We start from the raw sequence: 22,961 nt of genomic DNA, 5'->3' as shown, positions 1-22,961 counted from the left end.
ACAGTGAGGATTTGAATTGTTAACGTTACAGGAATATAAATATAAAGTGCAATATTATAAATATAAAGTCTGTGGGTGGTTGGTTTTGGAGTCAGAGGGGGCTACTTCCTGAGCTGACTCTGCTGGGCCTTTTTGGGTGGATGAATGAAAATAATTATTTTCTCCTTTTGCTGGTTTTGTCCACCAGAGGGCACTACAACACTGAACACCAACATCAAACACACTGTCATTGTTTGCTGAGTTACTGCATCACAATTGTAACTATATCAATATCCAGTAAGTCAAATCAATTAATACTGTAATGCTAACACAGTTTGATAAAAACACAAACAAGTGAATGAATGAATGAATGAATAACACATGTTTCTAATTTGCAGTCATGTGGGCCTTTGTGGTCCAGATTTAGACTCACATACTGTGACCTGTTGGTGAGGTAGTTGGTTGCCCATGCAGTTGGCAGTTTACTCCATCTTTCCCCCTGAGCATTGATGGCTGAATGGTGTTGAAGCCCCTGGGAAAGTCAAAGACCACGATCCTCACAGTGCTTACAGGGGTCTCCAAGAGAGAGACGAAGTCTATATGGGGCCCTCAGCTGGATTTGATTTGGGGGGCCCCCTCCCACCACCTCAAAGTCACCTGTGCGTGACTATTATTGATAAATGTAACACTATACATTGCATATATTAAAGTCGTGTTGTTTACTACAACACTCTTGTTTTTTTTGTTTGTTTTTTTAACGTTAGAAGGTAGTGGAATCACAAAAATGGCCTACATTTAATTTGCACTTTCATATTCAAAGTGACACGCTTAGTGTTGTGATACTGGACTTGAATTTAAAAATAACAAAATACAACAGGAGACATTGCTTTGATATATATATATATAAATGTATCTAAGGATATCAAGATTGCTTTAATATGCTATTGGGGGAGCAGCTCAGTTTACCTTTGCCTCCAACTGGCTGTTGCTGGCATGAAGTAAATATGTCTGGACAATCAGGAGGCTGTAGGTCACCAAGGGTCAGATGTGATTTTGGATGATCCTGTCTATGGCTTCAGATGCAAGGTTAAAGTTACAGCGGTTGGGTTCACTGGGGTACCCAGACCTTTGGTACTGGAACCACAGTCTTCTACGGGACTGGGACTCTTTCCAGACTGGGTGCAGAATCGAATATATTGATGAACTGATTCAGTTCATTATACCCACTCCCTGTCATCAGCGTCTCTGCTGCTGCTGTTGAAGTTGTTGTCAATCCTCTCCACACCTCTGTTGTGTTGCTCCAGTGGAGGTGTTCCTTGTCCTTGCCTTCCTTATCTGCCTCTTGAGCTCCTGCTGGATCTTCTGCAGCTCCTCTTCGTAATTCAGCTTCTTTTTATTCATCAGGACTTTTACTGCACAGGTCAACCAGGGCTTATTGGCTTGTTGTTAATACACTGTACATCCCTGGTTGACATTATGCAGAGGCTTATGTAGTCCATAATGCAGTGGGTTAAACTGTGTGTGTGTGTGGCCTTTGGACCATTTCCTTACATATCTGATGGTTGGGGAGCTGTGAGTGATGTCACTCCCCATTCCCAAGGTGTCAGAAAAAAACTATGGATGAAAACATATTGCAGGCTGGCCACTGTTAGCAATAACACTCTAGTATTTTGCACAAAAATACAAAATCTTAATTATCAGTCGGACTGTTTCTTGAGAAACCACAAAACCGCTCTGAATGGCACGCGGATGCATCCACCCATAACCCTGCAGTCGACCAGTTCCAGCTGTTTCCCCCTCCACAAAAGCAGCGGTTTCCTCCAAGTCCGCCTGTTCTTTCTGTGGAAAAGATGCATTTTCTTACATATCCTTTTCAAAGTCCTGATACTTATGACAATGTGATGCTGATATTCCAAAAGATTAAAGATATCCTTGTTTGTGAAACCTATTCTAATGTACAACTCCACAAAATGTTCCACTGGCCTCATTTTAACAACTCTCCTCTTCGAAAACACCAGGTTAGAATATTACGACTTTATTCTCGTAAATGTACAACGTTATTACTCGTAAATTAAGACTTTATTTTCAAAGTGGGCACATTTTTTTCCTCTCTCAATGTGGCCTTAATACGCCGTTGTAATATTGTTTGACTGATTTAATGTAATACAAATATGGCAAAAGTAAATTTAGGGCTTTTACCTATCTTGGAATCCCATGTCTGGATTGGTGAGCTTGAGCTAATTTAACGTATTGGAAATCTAATTCCATAGAAATCCAAGTTCCAGTTGAAGGAACTCAGAAATTCCAACTACAACCACCATAATGCCATCTTGTTTACATACATGTTTACATTGCCAAACCCCCTCCCTTTTTGTCTTACTGATTGGGACAATCATTAGATATAGTTTACAAGGTGACAACAACACCAGCAATAATAGTATTAATAAATAAATTATATAATTTTTAATAATATTTCATATTTTAACACTAAAGTAACACCAGGTTTTACCAGGGAGTATTTAAGAGCAACACCGGCTCAAGTGAAAAGTACAAATGATTTACTTAATTTTTGCTTTTCACTTGGACAAATAAAATACCACAGGTAAAACACTGGAAAGATTAATTTTGAGCATCGGCGCTCGCCATAGTGAATCAGTAGCACGAGCACGGCGTCTCGGGGATGACGTGCACGGCGTCTCAGGGATGACGTGCACGGCCTCCTTTTGTCGTTCTCGGCAAACTCCGACGTCAACCGTAAATATACGGAAAAGGCCGAGCTGGAGCGGAGCTGTCCGGAACATCCGGCTGTAGCCTCTCAACATAAACAGCTATGGCGGAGGCAGCAGCAGCAGCGTCTGCGGTGGCTTCGGGAGTGATAGGAGGTTGGACCAAACACGTAACCTGCAGGTAAGAAACTACAGCCAACTGTCACATTGTCGAATACAATTAAGCGGTCTGACTTTTCTGTGACCAGTCAGCCGAGCGACTGACAACGGCGTCTTATGAGGCTTGACTCAGCTGTTGGTTAGCTAGCTGCAGTGGCGTTCTCACAACACTGTGCGATGTTTTCGTGTGTTGTGGTCCTGCAGTCAGTGTTGTGGAGCTGAGCGGCCACTTCTCTCGCTGCGTTTTGAATAATTGACACGGCTTGTCGTGAATGTTGGACCAAAACACTTGCCCACGTCAAACGGCTGTCGGGTTATCCTTCACGTCACAAACGCTCAATTGGGAGTCAATGTTTTTAACTGTCTCTTGTGATATTCACAACAGTAACAACACCTGCTCGGTTGCCTCATCCGGGCGGCATCAAATATCGCCGTGAGGAGAATTGTTTGTGGACACTATGCTAACATTAGCACGACTGTGTTACCCGGTATGAAAGTACAAGGCGACAACCGAGGACGTTGCAGAGGCGTTTCAAGGGACTTCTGGGCCCCCGGGGGAAAGTCATTTTACTCCCGCTGCTGTGGTACTACGCAAACATTACAATTCAGTGTTTAATTATGAAACTCTCAACCTGGGGAGTCGTGGGACTTTCCACCAGTCAACTCACAGAGGTAGTTATTTCTTGTCACCTCTGCTTAACTTCTGTCAGGTGTACTTGAAAAGCAGTGGTTTTTCACTTTGCTACATCTCTCTTCACATTTGTTACCCTGCACTTTGACTTATTTTGTGTTCTGTGGGAGCAATTCGGTTGCCGTCCACCCTCAGCTGGTATAAATCTTAACTACACAGCGTATGAAGTCGAAGTGATATGCTAACAAAGTGAGTTAATTTACCACTATGCTTCTTAACAGCAATCAACCAACTGTCAGCTTAGACAGTTGCTATTTAGCTCTGGGGTCCCCAGGCAATTACCATTTTTTTGTCTAACCTGGTGGAGTGACCAATGTTCAGTTGTCCAGCTGCTACAAGGTGCCTGAGGTTCACAGATGACAATGACAGCATTGCTGTATTTGTGTTTTCAGGTATTTCATGCATGGACTTTGCAAAGAAGGAGACAACTGTCGATATTCCCACGATCTGACCAGCAGCAAACCTGCAGCCATGACTTGCAAGTTCTTTCAGAAGGGAAACTGTGTGTTTGGGGACCGTTGCAGGTAAAGGCACGACCGCAATATAAAAGTTTCACTCCGAAAACACAAATAATGAACTACGCCAATGTGTATTGGGTTTGGATGTTTGCATTCAACCGACATGTTAGAAGTTCTGAAAAAGTGTGGGCAGCTGTCAGCTGAGCATTTCCCTTCTAAAAGTGGCTGTGCTCTCAGCCAAGTGACAGCACAGCAGCTTCTCAGAAGTGTTGCAGATTGCCCCTCAAGTGCATCTGACACCTGAGACTGCTGCTGCTTGAATGTCAACATGTTGTTGGTCTGTTTCCTGCAGTAGCTCGAGGAATGGGTACCCTCAAAGTATTGCAGCACTTCTACTGCTGGATGAAAAATGTATTTTAGAATAGCCTAGTGCTAATCTGAGTGTTCATAGAGAAAGCGTTGAAGATGTGCTTGTCTGCCGTGAGTGTCCTTCTGGTTATCTGTCCATGTGCCTTTCCTGAGATAAAAACACCCACAACTGACAAATTTAAAGACAAATTGGTTTAATGTCATCAACCTCTGCTGTTTAATCATTCTCAAATGTCTTCTTTTGTCTACTTACCATAGATACATTTTACTGTGTCAAAGAGAAGCAAACCAGAACAAATTCACATTTAAGCAGCTGAAATCATAGAACACTCAGGACAATTAATTAATTATTGAAATAGTCGATTCTTTCGATATTCTACTCGTAATGGATAATTGCTGCAGCATAATAGGTTTTGAATTGAAAATAACTTTTCAATAATGGTTACCTTTTCATATTTTAACAAGTACACCTTTTACAAGAAAGATTAGGAAAATCCATGTGTAATCTGCAACTTTTCTTTTCAATGTCTTTAACCTTCCAACAGGCTCCAGATTACATTCTATCTCTCAACACATCTTTGTAACATTTGTTTTGTCCAAATACACATGAAGATAGATTCTCATAATTATTTTCCGCTCTTGTTTTTGAGCACATCACTTAAAAATATGATCATTTTGTCGTGATTCATTTGTAGTCACAAGCAAGTATTTGCATTCAATGGGCATGCAAATGGTCCAGCCTTCGTGAGAAAGTGATGATGCTGCTGCTTTGTTGTTAAGCTCCAGTGTACCCAGACAGCAGCAGCAGCCAGCTTGTACAGACAGCGTCTGCTCCATGTCTGGCTTCAGGAGCATCCCCATAGTTACCGCAGCACTTATAGAAGGACCACCCCAACATCACTAGGGATGCATTAACTGCATACACACACACACTGACATTTTCTTGAATGGTCTCCCTGTTGTTGCCTGTGAGAAGCCTTTGAGTGTACAAAGCACTAAGCTGCTGCTGCCTCTGCTGCTGTTGTTGTTGTGATGATGTTGATAAGTCACATTCCTCCATCACTGTGATGGAGTGGCAGTTAGGAAGATGTCCTCATTGTGTATGTGACCCCCTTGGGGGTTTGTGCACCGTGTATTATGAGTCCACAGAAAAGCTCTCTCTTGTCGTGGGGGTTTATTATGGTTGAAGTCCCCGATGCCCCCGTCTATTGTGACGGGCTCTGTCACGCTCCCTAGCTCTGTCTCTATGTCGCTCTACCTTCTACCTCTCGCTCTCTCTCCTGCAGCCCCCAGGGCCAGACAGAGTGCACTGCAGCCTGCATGGCAATTGCATAATGCTCTGTTTCCCTTGTGTTTTCTTTCTGTGTGAGCTGCCATGCCCCCCCCCCCCAATGCCCTCCCTCCCTCCTTCTGTGCTGTTGCTGGGTTCCCTAGGTTCATTCCACTGCAGCACCCTCCTGTCTCGTTTTTTCATGTGTAACTCCAGCAGCCCTCCTCCTCCTCCCTCCTCCCTTCTCCCTGAAAACAGACTGGTTAACAGCATGTTGCGATGGCACTCACCATCACTGATGAAGCTGGAGGAGACTAGACACAGGCCAGGTCTTCCTTTTGTGTGCACAGGCATTCATGGACTGTCAGTCATGTTGTATTATAGCAATGGAGTTGACTTGGTTTTTTTTCTCTAATGAAGCCACTCTTATTGTCATCAGGTCTGCTCCATCAATCATATTTTAATGTGGAAGACTGTTGATTTTGAAACCATCACTAGGATTCTGTTGCTTCTCCTGTGGGCGGAAAGGAGATGTGAGAAGTGTGACAAACACCACATGACGCAGTGTGCGAGACAAAAGACACCATGAACAAAAATACTGCTGGACTCGAGGTCCAAATAACTAGAAAGAACAGACACAAATGCTAGAAAATGAGATGTAAATCATATATAAATATAATATTATGTATTAAATGTATGTATTTTTGGATCAACTTGGCAGCAAAAAATTCATAATTTGTAATAATTGATTAATAATAATCGGTCAATGCCGCAATTTAAAAAAAGAAAAAACAATTGATTAATCGGTTTTAATGTTTTCTTCAATAATTAAAACGTGTTTCTCTGGTTTTTCAGCTTCTTAAATGTTAATATTTACTGGTTTCTTTGCTCTATGTAACAAAGAAATCATTAAAACTGAGTCATTTTGGTTTGTGGGGAAAATAAGAGATTAAAAAGTCGTTTTTGGGGAAAATAATCGTTAGCTGCAGCCCTAATTTTTTTTTTTGTAATATCTGATGTCAGAAAGACACAATCCTGACAAATATAAATCATCCATCTTTCTACAAATCTTTATTTTTGTCATGTCCTTTCCTCAAGATTGTAAACACCTCAGTTCATGTATGTGTGAGGCTCCCAAAAAAGAACTGTACCTGAACATAAGATGCTGATTCTAAACAAAGCGCTCTCAATGTGGTTTACTCCTCTGAATATGATGGTTTTCTCAGAAAGAAGCCTTTGTATTTTTTCAGGCCAAGGCCAGTCAGAAAACAGCATGAGGTCACAGCAACCCTGAATAATCTCGACGAGTGTAAACATGTTGATTCATTTATATCATAAGAGTGTATTATGGAAACAAATCTGATATGATGTACCAGAACATTGTAGTGTTTTGACCACGTGTCCACTGAGGGCTACCGTATCTGTATCTTGGGCTGAGCAACTCTAATCCTCTGAACAGCAAATCACTGTGTAGAGCAACCTTCACACAAAAACAGCCAAGCACAGGATCCACCAGTTTACATTCCTGTTACATGCTCATTATTTACAAGGAGACGACGACGAGGAGAAGCAAAGTATTCTTCTCAGTTCAAAGCAGTAGAGTGGAATGCACAGTTGATAACAGCGTGGCAGACCCTGTCTTTGACACGTAGGCCTTATCAAACCAAAAATAATGATGTGGTCTGTACAATATAACAAAGAGACAGTACTGAAGGTCAAACTGAGTACAGTACACTGTAGTTGTCTTTGTCTTTTGTGTCTGTGGATTGACTTAAGTCTTGTTGCAAGCGAAGGCCCTCAACAGTGAACTAGAATTTTTCTTACACTAACAAAGCTGCACAGTAAAAAGAAAAACCCTGTAATAAATAAATAAATATATATATATATATATATACATGGTGAAAATGTTGAATACTTTTCAGCAGCAATATGATTAGTGATGAATAAATTAATACCGAAGTTCACAGATTCATTGTCCATCTGCTTTGGCTTCGCTGCTAACAAAGACCCAGACAGAGATTAACCTATGCTGACACTGAAAACATATCAAAGGCATTATTTCCTTTCTAACTACATGGTTTTACTAACCCTCATGGAATTTTTGAGTCATTTTATGGCTTTTAATTGTATTTTTTAATCAATTTGGCTGTGTTAATGCATAAAGTCTGCATTTTTATATATATATATATATATATTATAGTTGTGACTCATGTATTTACATCCTTCAAACAAAGGCTGTAAGTTTCCTGGTAATCAAGCAAGAAGCAGGGTTGTGTATTTATTATTATTATTATTTTTTTAATTTATCTTATTTAATTCAACTAATTTTGTCAACTACTTGTCATGTAATATATGGAATGTTGCATATTTTATGCTCTTTGATGTTAAAAGTAGTGTGTATGTATGTGTGTTTGCAAAACTGGCATTTAAGGGGTTTAAAAGCTGAAATTATAATGTATGTATAGGTTTTGCATATAGGATGAAGAATGTTATTTGTTTTAAAATAATACATGATACATGTATCATGTATTATGTATGTTGTATTATACAACAATACCCTCCTTAAAATATGAACCTCTAAACAAAAACGTCTGTTGAGATCGGATTAATTAATTAATTAATAAAAAGAATCTGAAAACAAGGCCCAGTTTTATGCAAATATGAATATAGGTGGGCGTATGAAGGTGTTGCAGTATGAGAGGGATTATATGTATCCCTGTTCAAGCAGTCTGTGCAGTATGTATTTATCTTTTAACATCTTATTGTTGTGATGACGGTAAATTTTAATGCACTGTGGGATTTGCGCCATTGCTTCATTGTCGTGCTATTACTATAAATTGGTTTGGACTTATTATCTAAGTATTGTCAGGGAAACAAATTCACAAATCTAACTGTTTATGAAAAAATGACACATTATTGGTTATTCACAAACTCCTTTCTGTCTCTGTTTTGGTGTGCATTAGTCCTCCAGTCCCTTTTTTATCATTGTGTTTCCCCCTCCCACCCTCATATCATTTGCATTTTTTCACCATTGCTGAATTAATTCAGAAGGACTTTGTATGGAAACAGCAGTCACATAGGAGAAATCTGAAGTGTTGTATTCAAACTGCTCTCCTGCCACCCTGTGTCTTATTAGTTATGTGTGATTTTTGTACTCTAACCATCCTGTTCCCGTGCGCCTCCACAGGTTTGAACACTGTAAACCTGACGAAAACGAGGAGCTGCCAGACGCCCAGATGCTGCCGCTGCCCTCCGCCCAGCTGGCCGGCCCGTCTGACCCAGAAACCAGTGGGCCAACACCTGGTTCAGGGGCACAAGACTGGGTCAACGCTGCCGAGTTTGTTCCAGGACAACCATACTGTGGACGGGGTAAGCGACTGGCGCTGCACCAAGTTCACTAAAGTCTCATACTTCACACTTGCAGAATAATTTTTATTAACACATAGCTTTATTTATATTAACATTTGAATCTGGTCTACTGCGAACTAGTTTCAATGCTTTTCAAAGTTTTACTAGGCTTTGTCCATGGTGGAAATTGAGTATTAAGCTGTAGTGTGCAGGGAAATAATGGGTGTTTTGTCTATGGATTTTGTTAGCCAGATTAAGAGGACATGCCCTCTGAGAGAAGAGATGCTCCACTGGATGTTGGTGGACAATCTGGTGTCTGTTGTGAATCTGGGATTAGGGAACTTTTTTGGTGCCATTTGTAGGGTTTCTGTGGGGCCCGGTCCCAAACCGGTCCGCGGCCCCGTGGTTGGGGACTGCTGATATAAACCCATAAATACTACACAGTGTCCTTTTAAGTTAAAATTTATTAAAATTAGGAATATTAAAACTAATAAGGAATGGGATTCAAATGTGATTATAGAGGAAAATTGGCAGTCCTAGTGTCGATGTGTCGCCAGTGTGGCAGCGGGCGAGTCCGGTGGGGGTGTGTACCCAGGGTGGAGGCGACACCGTCGAGTCCATCAGCACTGGGAGGGGGTGCGATGGGGACGCTGAGCTTTGGTGGGGGATGCGTTGTTTTTTTTGAAAGTGCACCATACATATCGACTGTTGATGTTACAGAGAACTTTAATAAAAGTTGCTCATTGTTGTACAGTTTAGTTCCTCCACAATCAATGTGACGACTTGTCAGCTCGACATAAAAAATTAGAAGTCTTTAATGACCTACTTGCAACCCAGTCTGTCACTCATATGTCAGTGTGAAAATATCTGAACAATAGCTGAATAGCTCTGTAATAATGCCCTGTAGGCTGCTCTGGGTACAGGTATGTAAACATTAGCAGTGTTGTGTCTTCTGATGTGGTAATGATGCCTGTGTCCACGTCCAGCTGAGCCAGTGAAGGACGAGAGCTCCGTCCCTCTCATCGAGGAGTTTGACAGCAGCGAAACGGAAAACAAACAGCTGAGGAAGCAACTCTGTCCCTACGCCGCCGTCGGGGAGTGCCGCTACGGTATCAACTGCGCCTATCTCCACGGCGACGTCTGTGACATGTGTGGCCTCCAGGTGCTCCACCCCACTGACAACAACCAGCGGTCCGAGCACACTAAGGTAACAGGAATACAGACCCCCCCATATATGCAACGTTTGAGTGGACAGGCACTGAATATGTGGGTTTAAGTTCTCAGCCTTGCATTAGAGTATAGAGGAGTTCATATTTGGTGGTGTCATGTGGTACTGCTCCAATATGTTACACAGTTAATGTGGAACTGCAGCGTTTATCCCAAATCACAATATCTGACAGAAAAATATTAATGGGCCTTTTGACATGTTTTAGCAGGAAAAGCACAGGTGTTGCTGATTACATTAATGATGACTGTTCAGATAACTGAGGAACCTAAATGGAACTTGGCCATTATTGATCTTTCCCACGAATTATTCAGCCATACTTTTGTTCAAGACTAGATGAAAGCACATGACGAGACACAACAACAAAGGCCCATTAAAACACCATAAAAGTCGTTTTGGAGCCATAATTTAGCGCTTGTTGAGATCCTTTTTGTTGTCATCCTTACCTTTATGCTAAAAGTTCTATTCTGACAACAAAGGACTGACCTCAAACAGATCTCACACAGGTTTTTTTCTCAGTTTTTTTTTCCCTTTTAATATGATAATATAAATACGATAAACATGTAGTGGTTTCCATGGCCACATGACGGAGTAGTGGTTAGTGCTGTTGCACGATCTGGTCGGAACAAAGACCTTTCTGTGTGGAGTTTGCATGTTCTTCCCTGTGTGTGTGTGGGTGTGTGTGGGTTTTCTCTGGGTACTCCGGTTTCCTCCCACAGTCCAAACACATGAAACATAGACACTAATTTGACCAGAGGTGTAAATGTTATAGTGAATAGTTGTTTGTCTCTGTGTTTTTGCCCATGGTGGACTGGCAACCCTTAACCTGATTTTCACCCTTTACCCTATGATAGTCGAGATTGTCACCAGCTCTGGATGTAGTGGTTTTCTTTTTTGTGTCTGGCAAAGAGTTCAGCTGAAGCCTGAAGTACGTATTAGTAGCATCTCTTGATGAATTAGGACATTGTAACATTCCCCATTCCCATCCAAGTGTATGTGGAAAAACTAAAGTGGCCCTAAGGTAGCATTAACACATGACATTTGGTTTGATGGACTCCATGGAAAGGACCTGCACCCTTGTGTGTTTTCGTTCTAAGGTTAGAAAAACATAAAAGTTGTTAACGTTTAAGTGATTGGAAATGATTGAAAGCATAAATATAAATATTGATTTTTATTATGATGTTGAGAGTTTATGGTTGCTTGTTTCTATGTGGCCCTGTGATGTGTGCCCCCCCCCCGCAACCCTCAGGTGGAGGATAAATTGTTGGAAGATGAATGAATAAATGAGCTGGTATGATGTCCGGTATTGTATTAATTTAACACTGGTGAAAATCATTGGGTAGAAAATGGACCTTTTTAAAAACAAAGCACCTATGCTACTGCCATTGAACACAGCCTGAGGACAAAACACAATCCAGTCTCAGAGGTTATGTTTTGATGATTTTCACCTTCTCCCTCTCTAAGGCATGCATCGAGGCCCACGAGAAAGACATGGAGATCTCATTCGCCATCCAACGCAGCAAGGACATGATGTGCGGCGTGTGTATGGAGGTGGTGTTTGAGAAGGCCAACCCAAGCGAGCGCCGCTTCGGCATCCTCTCCAATTGCAACCACTGCTACTGTCTAAAGTGCATTCGCAAGTGGAGGAGTGCCAAGCAGTTTGAAAGCAAAATCATTAAGTGAGTCATTTATGCTTGACAAAGAAGGGTTTGGGAAGTGGGCAAGTTTTGTTTTTTTTCCCCTCGAGACTACTAATTTCCCAGAAGATTAATTGCTCTAATTTTCATATTGTCCCATGCCCAATCAGGAACAATAACACAGTAATTGCAATGTATTATTATTATTATTATTATTATTATTATGGCAATTGTTATTGCACAAACTGCAGAATTGCAGTTAAGTGCACATTAAGTGAACATTTTAAAGTTAAGAACGAGAATCTTAAATAAGATGCAAAGTAACCAAATCCTGGAATGACTGAAAACCATGGTTCTCAAACTGGTACAAGCTTCCTCTGCTGGTACATTGAGGAAAATCAGAAATACTGTTCTACTGTTTTATACCAGGGTATGTGAAAAGATTATAATAAATTACATTAGATAATTACAGTATCTCTCTCTCCACCTTAATCCAATTTAACTATACCAGTGTCTGAAGTATATGTGAGGAAGAGATGAGAGAGCAAATTATGTTTTTAGGAATAACTCTGCCCCCTGTGAAAAGTCCGTAGCTGATATTGCTCGGCCCATTTACACCACTTTATTGGATACTAGTGTTATTTCTTGATTATGAAAAGTTTGAGAACCACTGATCTAAAATATGCAGGCTCCCCCTTGTGGCAGTTCAAGCTACACAGCACCGTCATATTTAGGATTTCCCCCAATAACGATCATCACAATAATATACGGTGTTTTATTGCAATGTGCAATAAAATCATATAACTGTCTTAATCCCTGTCTTAGTGTGCGTGCGTGTTATTATTTTTGGATTTTAGTAAAATTTATTATTATTATTATAATTATTATTATTATTATTATTATCATATAGATATTTAGTTATCTGACGTTTTTTACTGACATTGCCTATTTTAAGAACCTGTGTGGGAACTGCATTTAAATACTTGTTCACGTGGTTTTTTATGTACATATATTTCTCTGCAGGTCTTGCCCGGAGTGTCGAATCACATCCAACTTTGTTATCCCTAGCGAGTACTGGGTAGAAGATAAGGAAGACAAACAGAAACTCATCCAGAAATACAAGGACGGCATGGGGTACACACACCATTTAATTCTACACCTAAAAAAAAAAAACTCACTGTCTTTTCTACCAAACGGTTTGTGTTTGCTGTGGTATCAAAACTATTTTTTCAAGCACCTTTTAATAACGCAGAAGCTTCATTAATTCCACATATCTCCCTGCCTTTGTGGTTATTGAGTAAGCTGGCTTGTTAAATGATTTATTATCATGATGTTTAAAAGGCTGGAGCTGAGAGGTTTTGAATTGAAAGCTAATGTGGGTGGATTTGCTCAGTCATACAGGAGTAGGATGGTGAATCTGTGGGAGTGGGCAGTAAAATGTGGAAGTTTATATAAAAAAAAAACAAAAAAACGGTGGGAAGTATTCCAGCTTCTAAATATTTTTAACATCGGTGGTGTGATATGGGGTGCGTTTCTGTGATCTTCTGATCCACTCTAACCTGTTTTTGTTTGTGTTCTGCAGGACTAAACCCTGTCGATACTTCGACGAGGGTCGTGGAACGTGCCCCTTTGGCTCAAATTGCTTCTATAAGCACGCTTTTCCTGATGGGCGGCTGGAGGAACCACAACCTCAACGACGACAGACGGGATCCAACAGTAGAAACAGGGTAACACTCTCTCCCACAACCCAGAACATCCGTTTGTTTATGATACTACGACTACTTTTATGTCACTCAAAACCAGAGCTTGATTAATGTATTACCAAGCATTAACTCTGAAAATTCAAATCTTTATTATAATCGAATGATTTAAGTCGTCTTTCTCTTGAGTTTATAATGAACATTTTCTCTCAAAGGCCTTATGTTAGGGCTTCCTGTGCTTGGAACAACCTTGACAAAACTTCCTCAACTATAGCACCCTCTGCTGGATAAGTAATTATTTTCAGGGTGACCTCAAAAACAGACTCAAAGCCAAGTCACCTAAAACAAGTCCCTTTTTTTTTTTAGCTGATAATGTTCTTTATTTGTAACTAATTTTGCAAATTTTTAATTTTAATTTTTTTATCTAGGTTCAGTCTCACTTCATGTCCCAACAGTCATCAACACATCAATGTAAATGTTCCCTCTTTTTGAGTCCCTGCTCGAAAAATGACATGCCCAAACTAATTACAGTAAATCTTTGAGGTTACAAGCTCTATGTGGATTATCTTGGTATCAAAATAAAGATAACACTTGTGAGATTATACCAGAGGTGTAAGTTTCACTGTAGATGCTACTCTGTCAGAATAAATGCACATGGAACCCAGCATAAATTAAGGATTTTTTTCTCTCGCCTAAAAAACTATTGCGTTTTTATTGCTGTCAAGTAAATATCACCTTTAAAACATGCATTTGGAGCTTAAAAACACATGGATGTCATGTAACATGTGGACATGACCTGTGATGATGTCTGATGCTGCTGAAGTGAAGCAGAGTAAAATGACAGAAGTTTTAGTAAAGAGATGTCTAGGCATTATTTCATTTGGCACAGTTTGGCACCATCCATGTCATTTGAGATTTCTTAGGTACCAAATTACTTTACATGTCACTATTGGTCTAATAAGAACTTGTTTTGAAAAAAAAAAAAGTATGAAAACTTGCTGCAAATCGATGCTTCCTGTGCAGAGCGTAATAACAACTCTGTGACTCTGCAGCGTCTTCAGTTACGCAGCGCCATAGCTCTGACTTACCTTGGTCAATTTGGGCGATTGACGGCTCATTTTAAACCTCTAAACCGGTAGAATCGGTCTCCAAATGTGTGTGAATCACTTTATTAGTGAGTCAAAAGGACATAAATGTGTATGACACATTCGCATGTCATCCTTCTCTATTCTTCTCTACCGACCATGCTGTGGGCGCGCTTCATGACGATCCAATGTTGCTCTGGAATGATCAATTAGACAAACCAGGTCAAAGTTTTCAAATTTTAAATATGAAACTCCAAAATCCTCATACATGGGAACATGTAAGTTTATACTGCAAACTAAAACAGTTTTGTAAGTTAAATATGTGTTGCTGATTACAGCTTGAAGTGGCAATAAGGTCTTAAAATACTTTGAGAAAGTCTTGAAAAAGTCTTACAAAGGTATTGAAATTAACTTCAGGATTACTGCATATACCCTGTAAAAATAATCATTAAAAAAACAGTACAAGTTGGTGCCTTCTACTTCTACTAATCTGTACTAATGGAGATATATGTTGACTTGTGTAGGCCATGTTAATACGTTTGTGTTCTTTTAATTACTTTACTAATCTTGAATGCAGCCTTTCCTTAACTGAAATAAGAAAAACTATATGAGCCATGTATCATGTTTTTGACCGTGGCGTTTCCCTCTCAGAGCTCTAGGCGAACGCCACTGTGGGACATCCTGGACGAGAGGGACAGCACCGACTCCTTTGACAACGACGACGAGGACATGGTGACGTTCGAGCTGAGCGAGATGCTCCTCATGCTGCTCGCCGGAGGAACTGAAGACGAGGCGACGGACTCAGAGGATGAATGGGACTTGTTTCACGAGGAGCTGGACAATATCTACGAATATTACCTATAGCAGTCCTGCCCCCTTTCCCCCCTCCCCCATGTATAGTAGACACTAGAATGGACTGTCTTGTGTGAGTGATGGACAGTAGCTTCTCCCCACCCTTGGTATTGTGGCAGTGCCTTTAAGCAGGCCATTAATAAATGAACTTGATAAAAGATAAAAGGATAAAAAAAAAAAAACATGTCCGTGCGCTCGTGCTAAACATTTTCTAGACATCTATCCTTGTGAGTCTTATCTTGTGCGGTTCATGTTAATGACTTAAATGGACTTGATATAAGGTTTAACAGAAGTAAAATTCTTCAAATACTCCTAATAAAGTAAAGTTCATTTGTGGGTGTGGGTTTGACTTGTTTATCATCTACCCAGGTTTGTACATAAAACGCTACGACTCAAACTGAGGATGCACTCGAACTTACTCGCCGCCCTTTACTTTAACAGTGACGGGCACGTTGTAAGGTTTTACATACGGTTTCTGAAGGCCGAAAAATCTCTTCTTTATTGTCTTTATTAAAGTTGCTCACAGCAAATATATTGTTCTGGTGTTTAATAAATTTACCTTAATCACTTTCATGTTGTACTGAAAAGTATTTTACCCCTTTATACTTCCGTGAAAAAACAAACTTGTGGGGTTTGTCAGCATTGTGCTGGGACTCCTTCGTCACGGAGTGGCTCGTTAAACGAGTTACTGGAAGAACAGTTCGTAGTTTCTCTAAAATTCACCAGCTTAAGTACGGAAACATGTTTGTGTCAAAAAGATTTTGGGTTAATATGATAAAGATTATATCAGAGCGATAGTGAGTAGCATTTCTGTTGCTACTTCCCCCTTAGCCACTTTGACCTTATTCTGAGTTTATAGGTTTAAGCTGCTGTCATTGTTTGGCTAACTTCATCCCTGTTGCTGCTGTTAGCATTCCCCTTTACTCTGTTACGTCATGTTTTGTCATTAACACCAAACATGTTAATGAGGCGAATGCTAATGTTAGCCAAAATGTAGCTAAATGCTAGCTACAAGTCAATACAAATTGCTGTTTTACCTTAAACAAAAATACACTGCGTCTTTCAGAGAAACAAGTTTAAGGAGCCACTCTGTGACCGAAGTGTTTGTGTTACAAAAATCTTGAACAGTGATTTGTTTGTGCGACTGTTCGTCAAAACGGCTACAAGCAACAGGAACGTTTACGCTCTAAAGAGGGGAAATGATTCTGCCTGTGGATAAAGAGTTGTACACTGTGCGGACAGTGGAATAAGGGGGTGTTTATTGGAAGTGTTTCCCCTTCAGTTCCAGTCTCAGAGAGACTTGACTGGTTCTCTCTCGTCTTCACCAAGTAATTGCATTTTAGGTTTTGCTGCTAAGATGCTCATCTACTGACTCAGCCCATGTAGAACTCCATTGGAATTCAGATGTTTATACTGAAATGTGTTTTCTATGTTCCACAGCCATCCATCTTAACTTGAAATAAAAGTTTATTATCAATCTCTACAGTGTGAAGTGTCTACTCTTTGAATATGTCAGTAGAATGAATTATTCATTGAATTTGAATTGTATAGCACTAAATCAAAGCATTCATTACCTCAAGACACTTTATATAGTAAGGCAGAAACCTTATATTATTATTTCATTCTTTAAGATTAATTTAAGTAAACGGGCAGTTCTGTATATTTCATTAATCTCTTCATTTTTCATCAAACTGTATCTTTCAATAATCTCTGTATCCTTCATTAAGACTTGTATATGTTATTCATCTCTGTATCTTAATGTATGTGTCCTTCGTTAACCTCTGTATCCTCTCTATGTTTTTATTAATCTCTGTGTCCTTTAATCTCTGTATTGTTCACAAATATTTGTATCTTTCATTATCCTCCATTAATCTATGTATGTTTCCTTAATCTCTGTATTGTTCACTAATCTCTGTATCCTTCATTAATCTCTGCATTTTTCAATAACCCCTGCATCTTTCATTAATCTATATCCTTCTGTGGGGTCAATCTGTGTTTTGTTACTTTATTGACATTTTTTTTTACCAACCCATTACAGCACCTTCAGGAAATTATAATTTATTGTTATTGTTGTTGTTGTTGTTGTTGTTATTGAATGAGGTGTGTGGTCTTTAAACAGGGCGTCTTGAGTCCGTTCCAGCAGACAGAGTCCGCGCCTGTCTTTGCGCATGTCTCCTCCTTTTAAAGCCTCTGGATTGAAGCAAAGAGGAGAAAAAGGGAGGCGACCGCTCAAATACAATGATCTCTGCAGATGCCAGCGACAATCCGAAGGCCGACTATCTCCAGTACGAAACCCGCCGCTGCCCCGCTGACTCCCCCGCCTCATCGTCCCCCGAATCCGGCCAGCTGAGCCGGAGGCGGGACACTCAGACAACCAGCGGCTGCAGCATCAACAACCCGGAGGAGAGCGGCGGCGGCGGCAGCAGCAGCATCCAGCCTCTGGTCTCCTCCTCCTGCATCATGACATCGGGGGAGTTCATGCAGAGCGCGCCGCTGCTGGCGCACAGATCCAAGAGGAGCCTGATGTACAAAGCGCTCTGCTTCCTGCTGCTGGTCTTCCAGGGCGGCGTCCTGGACTTCTACCTCATCATCTTCACAGACCTGTACTGGTGCTCGTGGATCGCCACGGACCTGGTGGTGATCTCCGGCTGGGGGATTTTCTTCATGAAGAACGCGCGGAGCAAGAGGGAGCGGGCCTGCGGCTTCCACCAGAAGAGCTCCATCTTCGGCTGCAACCTGGGCGAGTTCACCTACGCCTACCTGGCCTGGCTCATCTACGTCATCGCCTGCACCCCGAAGGTGGTGCTCGTCCTGGAGACGTCCATCCTGGACCTGGTGGCGCTCAAAGTGCCGTGCGGCGCCACCGGCTTCAAGATCGTGGTGCTGCTCTCCGCGCCGCTGCTCTTCTGCCTCATCAACTCCATCATCGAGGACGCGAACGGCGCGACGCGGCACCACTCCCGCAGCTGCTTCACCAGCACCTGCCTGGACCTGCTGGACAGCTTCACGCTGCTGGAGATGCTGCTGAGGAACGAGATCCCCACGCTGTACCTGAAGTACACCGTCATCTCCGCGTACTTCGTGGCGCTCGCCGTGCCGGTCATCTGGCTCTACGAGCTGACCGTGTCCGAGCTGCGCTGCCGCTGGCTGTGGGCGCGCTTCTCCACGGGCCTGCTGGTCAACGCGCCGCTGCTGGTGGTCAGGTGCTTCCAGGTGTACGTCTACAAGATGCCGGTGTCCGTGTTCATGTTCAAGAACGTCTTCTTCCTCGCGTGCACGCTGCTGGAGCTGCTGGAGCAGTGCGCGGCCGTGCGCGGGGTGCGGCGGCTGACCGGAGGCGGAAACCCGGCCCAGTTCTCCCACTGCGTGTCCGAGAACGACATGTGTCCGCACGGATACGTCAACACCCTGGCCGTCACCCAGTCCTAGGAGCATCCTCCTGGTGCGTCCTGACAGTTGGAAAATAATCCAGATTAGGCTCAATGTTTAACCCCTGCTCGGCTTCATTTGGACACTTTCCAAACTGAATTTAAACTAAATCCCCAGGTGGTGAGTGGATATGTTTTGCTTCCAAACCTCCAGCCTTGGATTAACCTGCTAAACGGACTAGGATATAAATTACTCCAGGAAAAAGGGTGCTTCCTGCTATAGTGGTGCTGTTTTTCTGACATTTGGAGATTGGAATGAATCCAGATGAGGTTCAGACAATGGCTTCATTTGGACAGCAGCAAACCCACGTGTGGAAATGATCCACACTGTGAAAAGTAACCTAAGATCTTAAAGGTAAAACTTTCCAAGCAAGGGATTAATTTAAAACATATCCCCATTTATCTGTTATTGTAAGTGATTCTTTTCTTTTGTTCTTCCGATCCAAGTGTTGGATTGACCTCCTAAAAAGCCCCATGGGTAAAAAATGGAAGTGTGCGCCCATGTTCCCCATCTTACATGATCATAAAGTACTTACAGGAACAACTGTGCGCCCAGGTGAAGTGGTGTTCCCTGACAATTTGGCATTGGGAAAAATCCAAATTAGGCTTATTTTGGACGACTGATGACGGGAAACAGTGAGGTATCTACGGTGGCCCTGAGGTGCAAGACACAAACCACAAAACACAACACAAATCAAAAACACAAATCACAAACGCAAATCAAAAAACCCAAACGCAAATCACAAAACACAACACAAATCAAAAAACGCACAAATCAAAAACACAAATCACAAAACACAAAACACAACACAAATCAAAAACACAAATCACAAAACACAACACAAATCAAAAACACAAACACAAATCACAAAACACAACACAAATCAAAAACACAAATCACAAAACACAACACAAATCAAAAACACAAACACAAATCATAAAACACAAATCAAATCACACAACACAAATCAAAAATGCAAACACAATCGCAAAACACACAAATCACAAAACACAACACAAATCAAAAACACAAACACAAATCATAAAACACAACACAAATCAAATCACACAACACAAATCAAAAACGCAAACACAATCGCAAAACACACAAATCACGAAACACAACACAAATCAAAAACACAAATCACAAACGCAAATCAAAAAACCCAAACGCAAATCACAAAACACAACACATATCAAAAAACGCACAAATCAAAAACACAAATCACAAAACACAACACAAATCAAAAACACAAATCACAAAACACAACACAAATTAAAAACACAAACACAAATCATAAAACACAACACAAATCAAATCACACAACACAAATCAAAAACGCAAACACAATCGCAAAACACACAAATCACAAAACACAACACAAATCAAAAACACAAAAGCAGAAAACATGAAAACATTAACTCAAATCTCTGCTTTTGTGTTTGCGTTTTGAGTTAATATTTTTGTGTTTTGTGATTTGTGTTTGTGTTTTGCACCTCAGGGCCACCGTAGGTATCAGTGCATTTTATGGAAAAGATGTGTGATCTGTGCAAAAATAATTTAAGATCGAAAAGGTTAAACTTTCCAGAAAAGGATGGACTTTAAATACATCTCCATTTATCTGTAGTGGATATTTATCTGTTTTTCATATTAACTAACTCAGCAGTCAAGCTGAGGATGCACTGTCTCCTGGAAAAGTCAACAATAATCCTGATCTGGTTCAGTTTACAAACGTCTGCTTCCAGACGTTGGCTTCATTTGGATGAGCGATGACCCGAAAACACAGACGGCAAACAAACCCAAACGTGAGGTATTTAGACGGCAACTTTCTCCCACTAGGAATGAATCACACTGTGTGCAAAAATAGAAACGAACCATAATAGGCTGAGATTAAACCTCAGGACTGTGCAAACGCATTAGGGCCACCAGTCGATTTGTTGTTTCAGCAAGGACGCCATGATCTTTATCTATTATTAAGAAACTTATGGGTTTTTATATTATATATAAGTATTTAATGTGATCTCAAGGAAATGAATTACCTTTGTGATTAAGAAAAACAGAATCATTTCTTCTGTGCAGCATCTGATTGGGATTTTTTTTTTTTTTGTTCACCCTTCAAGAACACTGCTGCTGATGCAGTGCAATCAGCTGATTAATCACAAACAGCCCTGGACTGACCTTCAGAGTCCAGACATGAATATAAGGATTCTTTTCTGGGCTGACAAAGCAATAAAAGGCAAAAAAGTAAATCTAAACGGACACAGGATACAGGATAATGAATATAAAATATAATAAATCTATATTTGAAACTGTGAAAGCAACAAAGCGAAGGGGTGGCCTACTTTTTGCACCTGTACCTGTAATGGTGAGTTGATATTTTTGCACATTGTGGTAGTTTAACCTGCTAAAAGCACTGTAGTAAATGCACATTTAGGTGTTTATTTTACTTCACTTTTACTGCATTCATTCAGACTCTCGTTTGTACAAATCGTTGTTCCAGGAAACTCGTACCTTTAAATCCACAGAGCAGTTTCAATCACATCCACCTCCACTGTTTTAAGACAAAGTTAGAAAAACGCCGAGCACCTCCATCTTAAATCTTTAATCGTCCAGCTCTGCCTTTCAGTTACTGCTTTAAACTTGTGCAAAAGCACTCCAGGAGCTGTTTATCTTGACCAAATCCTCAAAAAAAGCATCTTTCTTTTCAGATTTGTAGGAAAAGCAGCATCTTACACACACTCTCAGCTCTGTTGTTAACGTTCATGCGCGACAACTCTGCAATTAATCAGATCGCTACAAAGTAAGGCTGCAATAACTCAAACTAATCAATTATTAATCGATCACTAAATTAATTGGCATCTATTTTGATAATCGATTTGAAGTGTTTAGTAAGGAGTATTCCCGATTTTTCAGCTTCCTAAATGTGAATATTTCAGCAAAAATTGAATGATTTTGGTTTGTGTACAAAACAAGATACTTGAGAACTTCGTCGTTTTAACTGATAAACACTTAACAACATTAACTTTTACAAAGCCATTGCCTCGTTTACATCTTGGGCCAATTTCCTGCCAAATAATCCCACCATTTTCAGTCAATCTAACAAATTGTGCTCTTAACTAATGTCATTTTGTTACATTGAACTTTCTGTATGTGTATAGTATAAATATCAAAAGATGTCTTGATAATATTATCAGCTTAATGTGCGTTAATCACTAATCTCATAGCAATATGAGACAAATGTGATCTTCCACAAAACTAGGCAGTAACCCTTCAAAATAAAGGTCCTGCAGAGGTCCTTCGACATGATACCTGTATAGACATGCTTTTTTGTGCTTTGAACACAAGGGGGCAGAGTCTGAAAATTACAGACACCATATAAAAAAACAACAAAATAGGTTGAAACGAGGTGTTAGCATCATTTTATTAGCAAGAAAATTCTTTTCTCGAGCCGAATGAATCATCGGAGAGTCATGTATCAAGGTCAAATAATGGGTTTTTCCGATTTTATTTTCGTTTCCACCTTTGCCTCATTTCATTTCCCAGACCAGTCTTCAGGTGCTACAGTCAAAAACACTAAAGGCCACATTATACTTCTCCGACTGCGTAATGCGTTATTCGTCTGCGTCACCACGTAGACCACTCGAGCCTTTGCGTCGTGGTGACGGATAGGCGCTGCAATTTCCCGCCCGATCAGTAGGGGTCGCTGCGCAAGGTTGTTGTGCTTTTGGCTACAGTGAGCAATGGCGTCCGAGGGAGAAAGACTGTTGTTGTTGAAACAGCGGCCGTTTCTCACTTTTCTGTGTCCCGGAACGCAGTTTTAAGATAATTTGAGGCGATAAAATTGGCCATTTAAAGTCTAAACATGTGCTGTGTGTGTTAAGATATGACGTATTTATAGTTCGGCAGCGACGAAGTCGGCGGTCTTCAGCTCCGCCCTCTTTTGGACGCTCGCTGCTCACTGAGAGCCGGCACAGAGCAGCTTCGCTCGGCCTGTCCTGAGGACCAATCGCAGCTCTTGCTGTCTCCGTTGTCC

General features: G+C 40.9%; 2 protein-coding genes across 2 annotated transcripts; both read left to right on the top strand.

Moving 5' to 3' along the window:
• The first annotated feature begins 2,750 nt into the window (after positions 1-2,750).
• On the top strand, positions 2,751-16,980 carry mkrn1 (makorin, ring finger protein, 1). The gene is made up of 8 exons (XM_083906543.1): positions 2,751-2,886; positions 3,948-4,079; positions 8,840-9,021; positions 9,987-10,207; positions 11,690-11,904; positions 12,886-12,996; positions 13,445-13,589; positions 15,299-16,980. The coding sequence occupies exons 1-8, from the start codon at positions 2,810-2,812 to the stop codon at positions 15,509-15,511; spliced, it is 1,296 nt and encodes a 431-aa protein (XP_083762669.1). The 5' UTR covers positions 2,751-2,809; the 3' UTR covers positions 15,512-16,980.
• A 757-nt stretch (positions 16,981-17,737) lies between these two features.
• tmem121b (transmembrane protein 121B) lies at positions 17,738-18,928 on the top strand (the record flags this gene model as incomplete). Its single annotated transcript, XM_083907060.1, has 1 exon — positions 17,738-18,928. One exon carries the CDS (start codon positions 17,738-17,740, stop codon positions 18,926-18,928), a length of 1,191 nt encoding a protein of 396 aa, XP_083763186.1.
• Between the last annotated feature and the right edge of the window lie 4,033 nt (positions 18,929-22,961).

Source organism: Microchirus variegatus (genome assembly GCF_963457635.1).
Source record: "Microchirus variegatus genome assembly, chromosome: 20".
NCBI lineage: Eukaryota > Metazoa > Chordata > Actinopteri > Pleuronectiformes > Soleidae > Microchirus > Microchirus variegatus.
This window is presented reverse-complemented; position numbering and strand designations above follow the sequence as displayed.

Excerpts from the sequence above, each read along its gene's own strand:
- mkrn1 (XM_083906543.1), top strand. The coding sequence starts at position 2,810 with ATGGCGGAGGCAGCAGCAGCAGCGTCTGCGGTGGCTTCGGGAGTGATA. Across the intron at positions 4,080-8,839 it reads GTGTTTGGGGACCGTTGCAG|GTTTGAACACTGTAAACCTG; the intron begins GTAAAGGCACGA and ends GCGCCTCCACAG. Across the intron at positions 11,905-12,885 it reads TTTGAAAGCAAAATCATTAA|GTCTTGCCCGGAGTGTCGAA; the intron begins GTGAGTCATTTA and ends ATTTCTCTGCAG.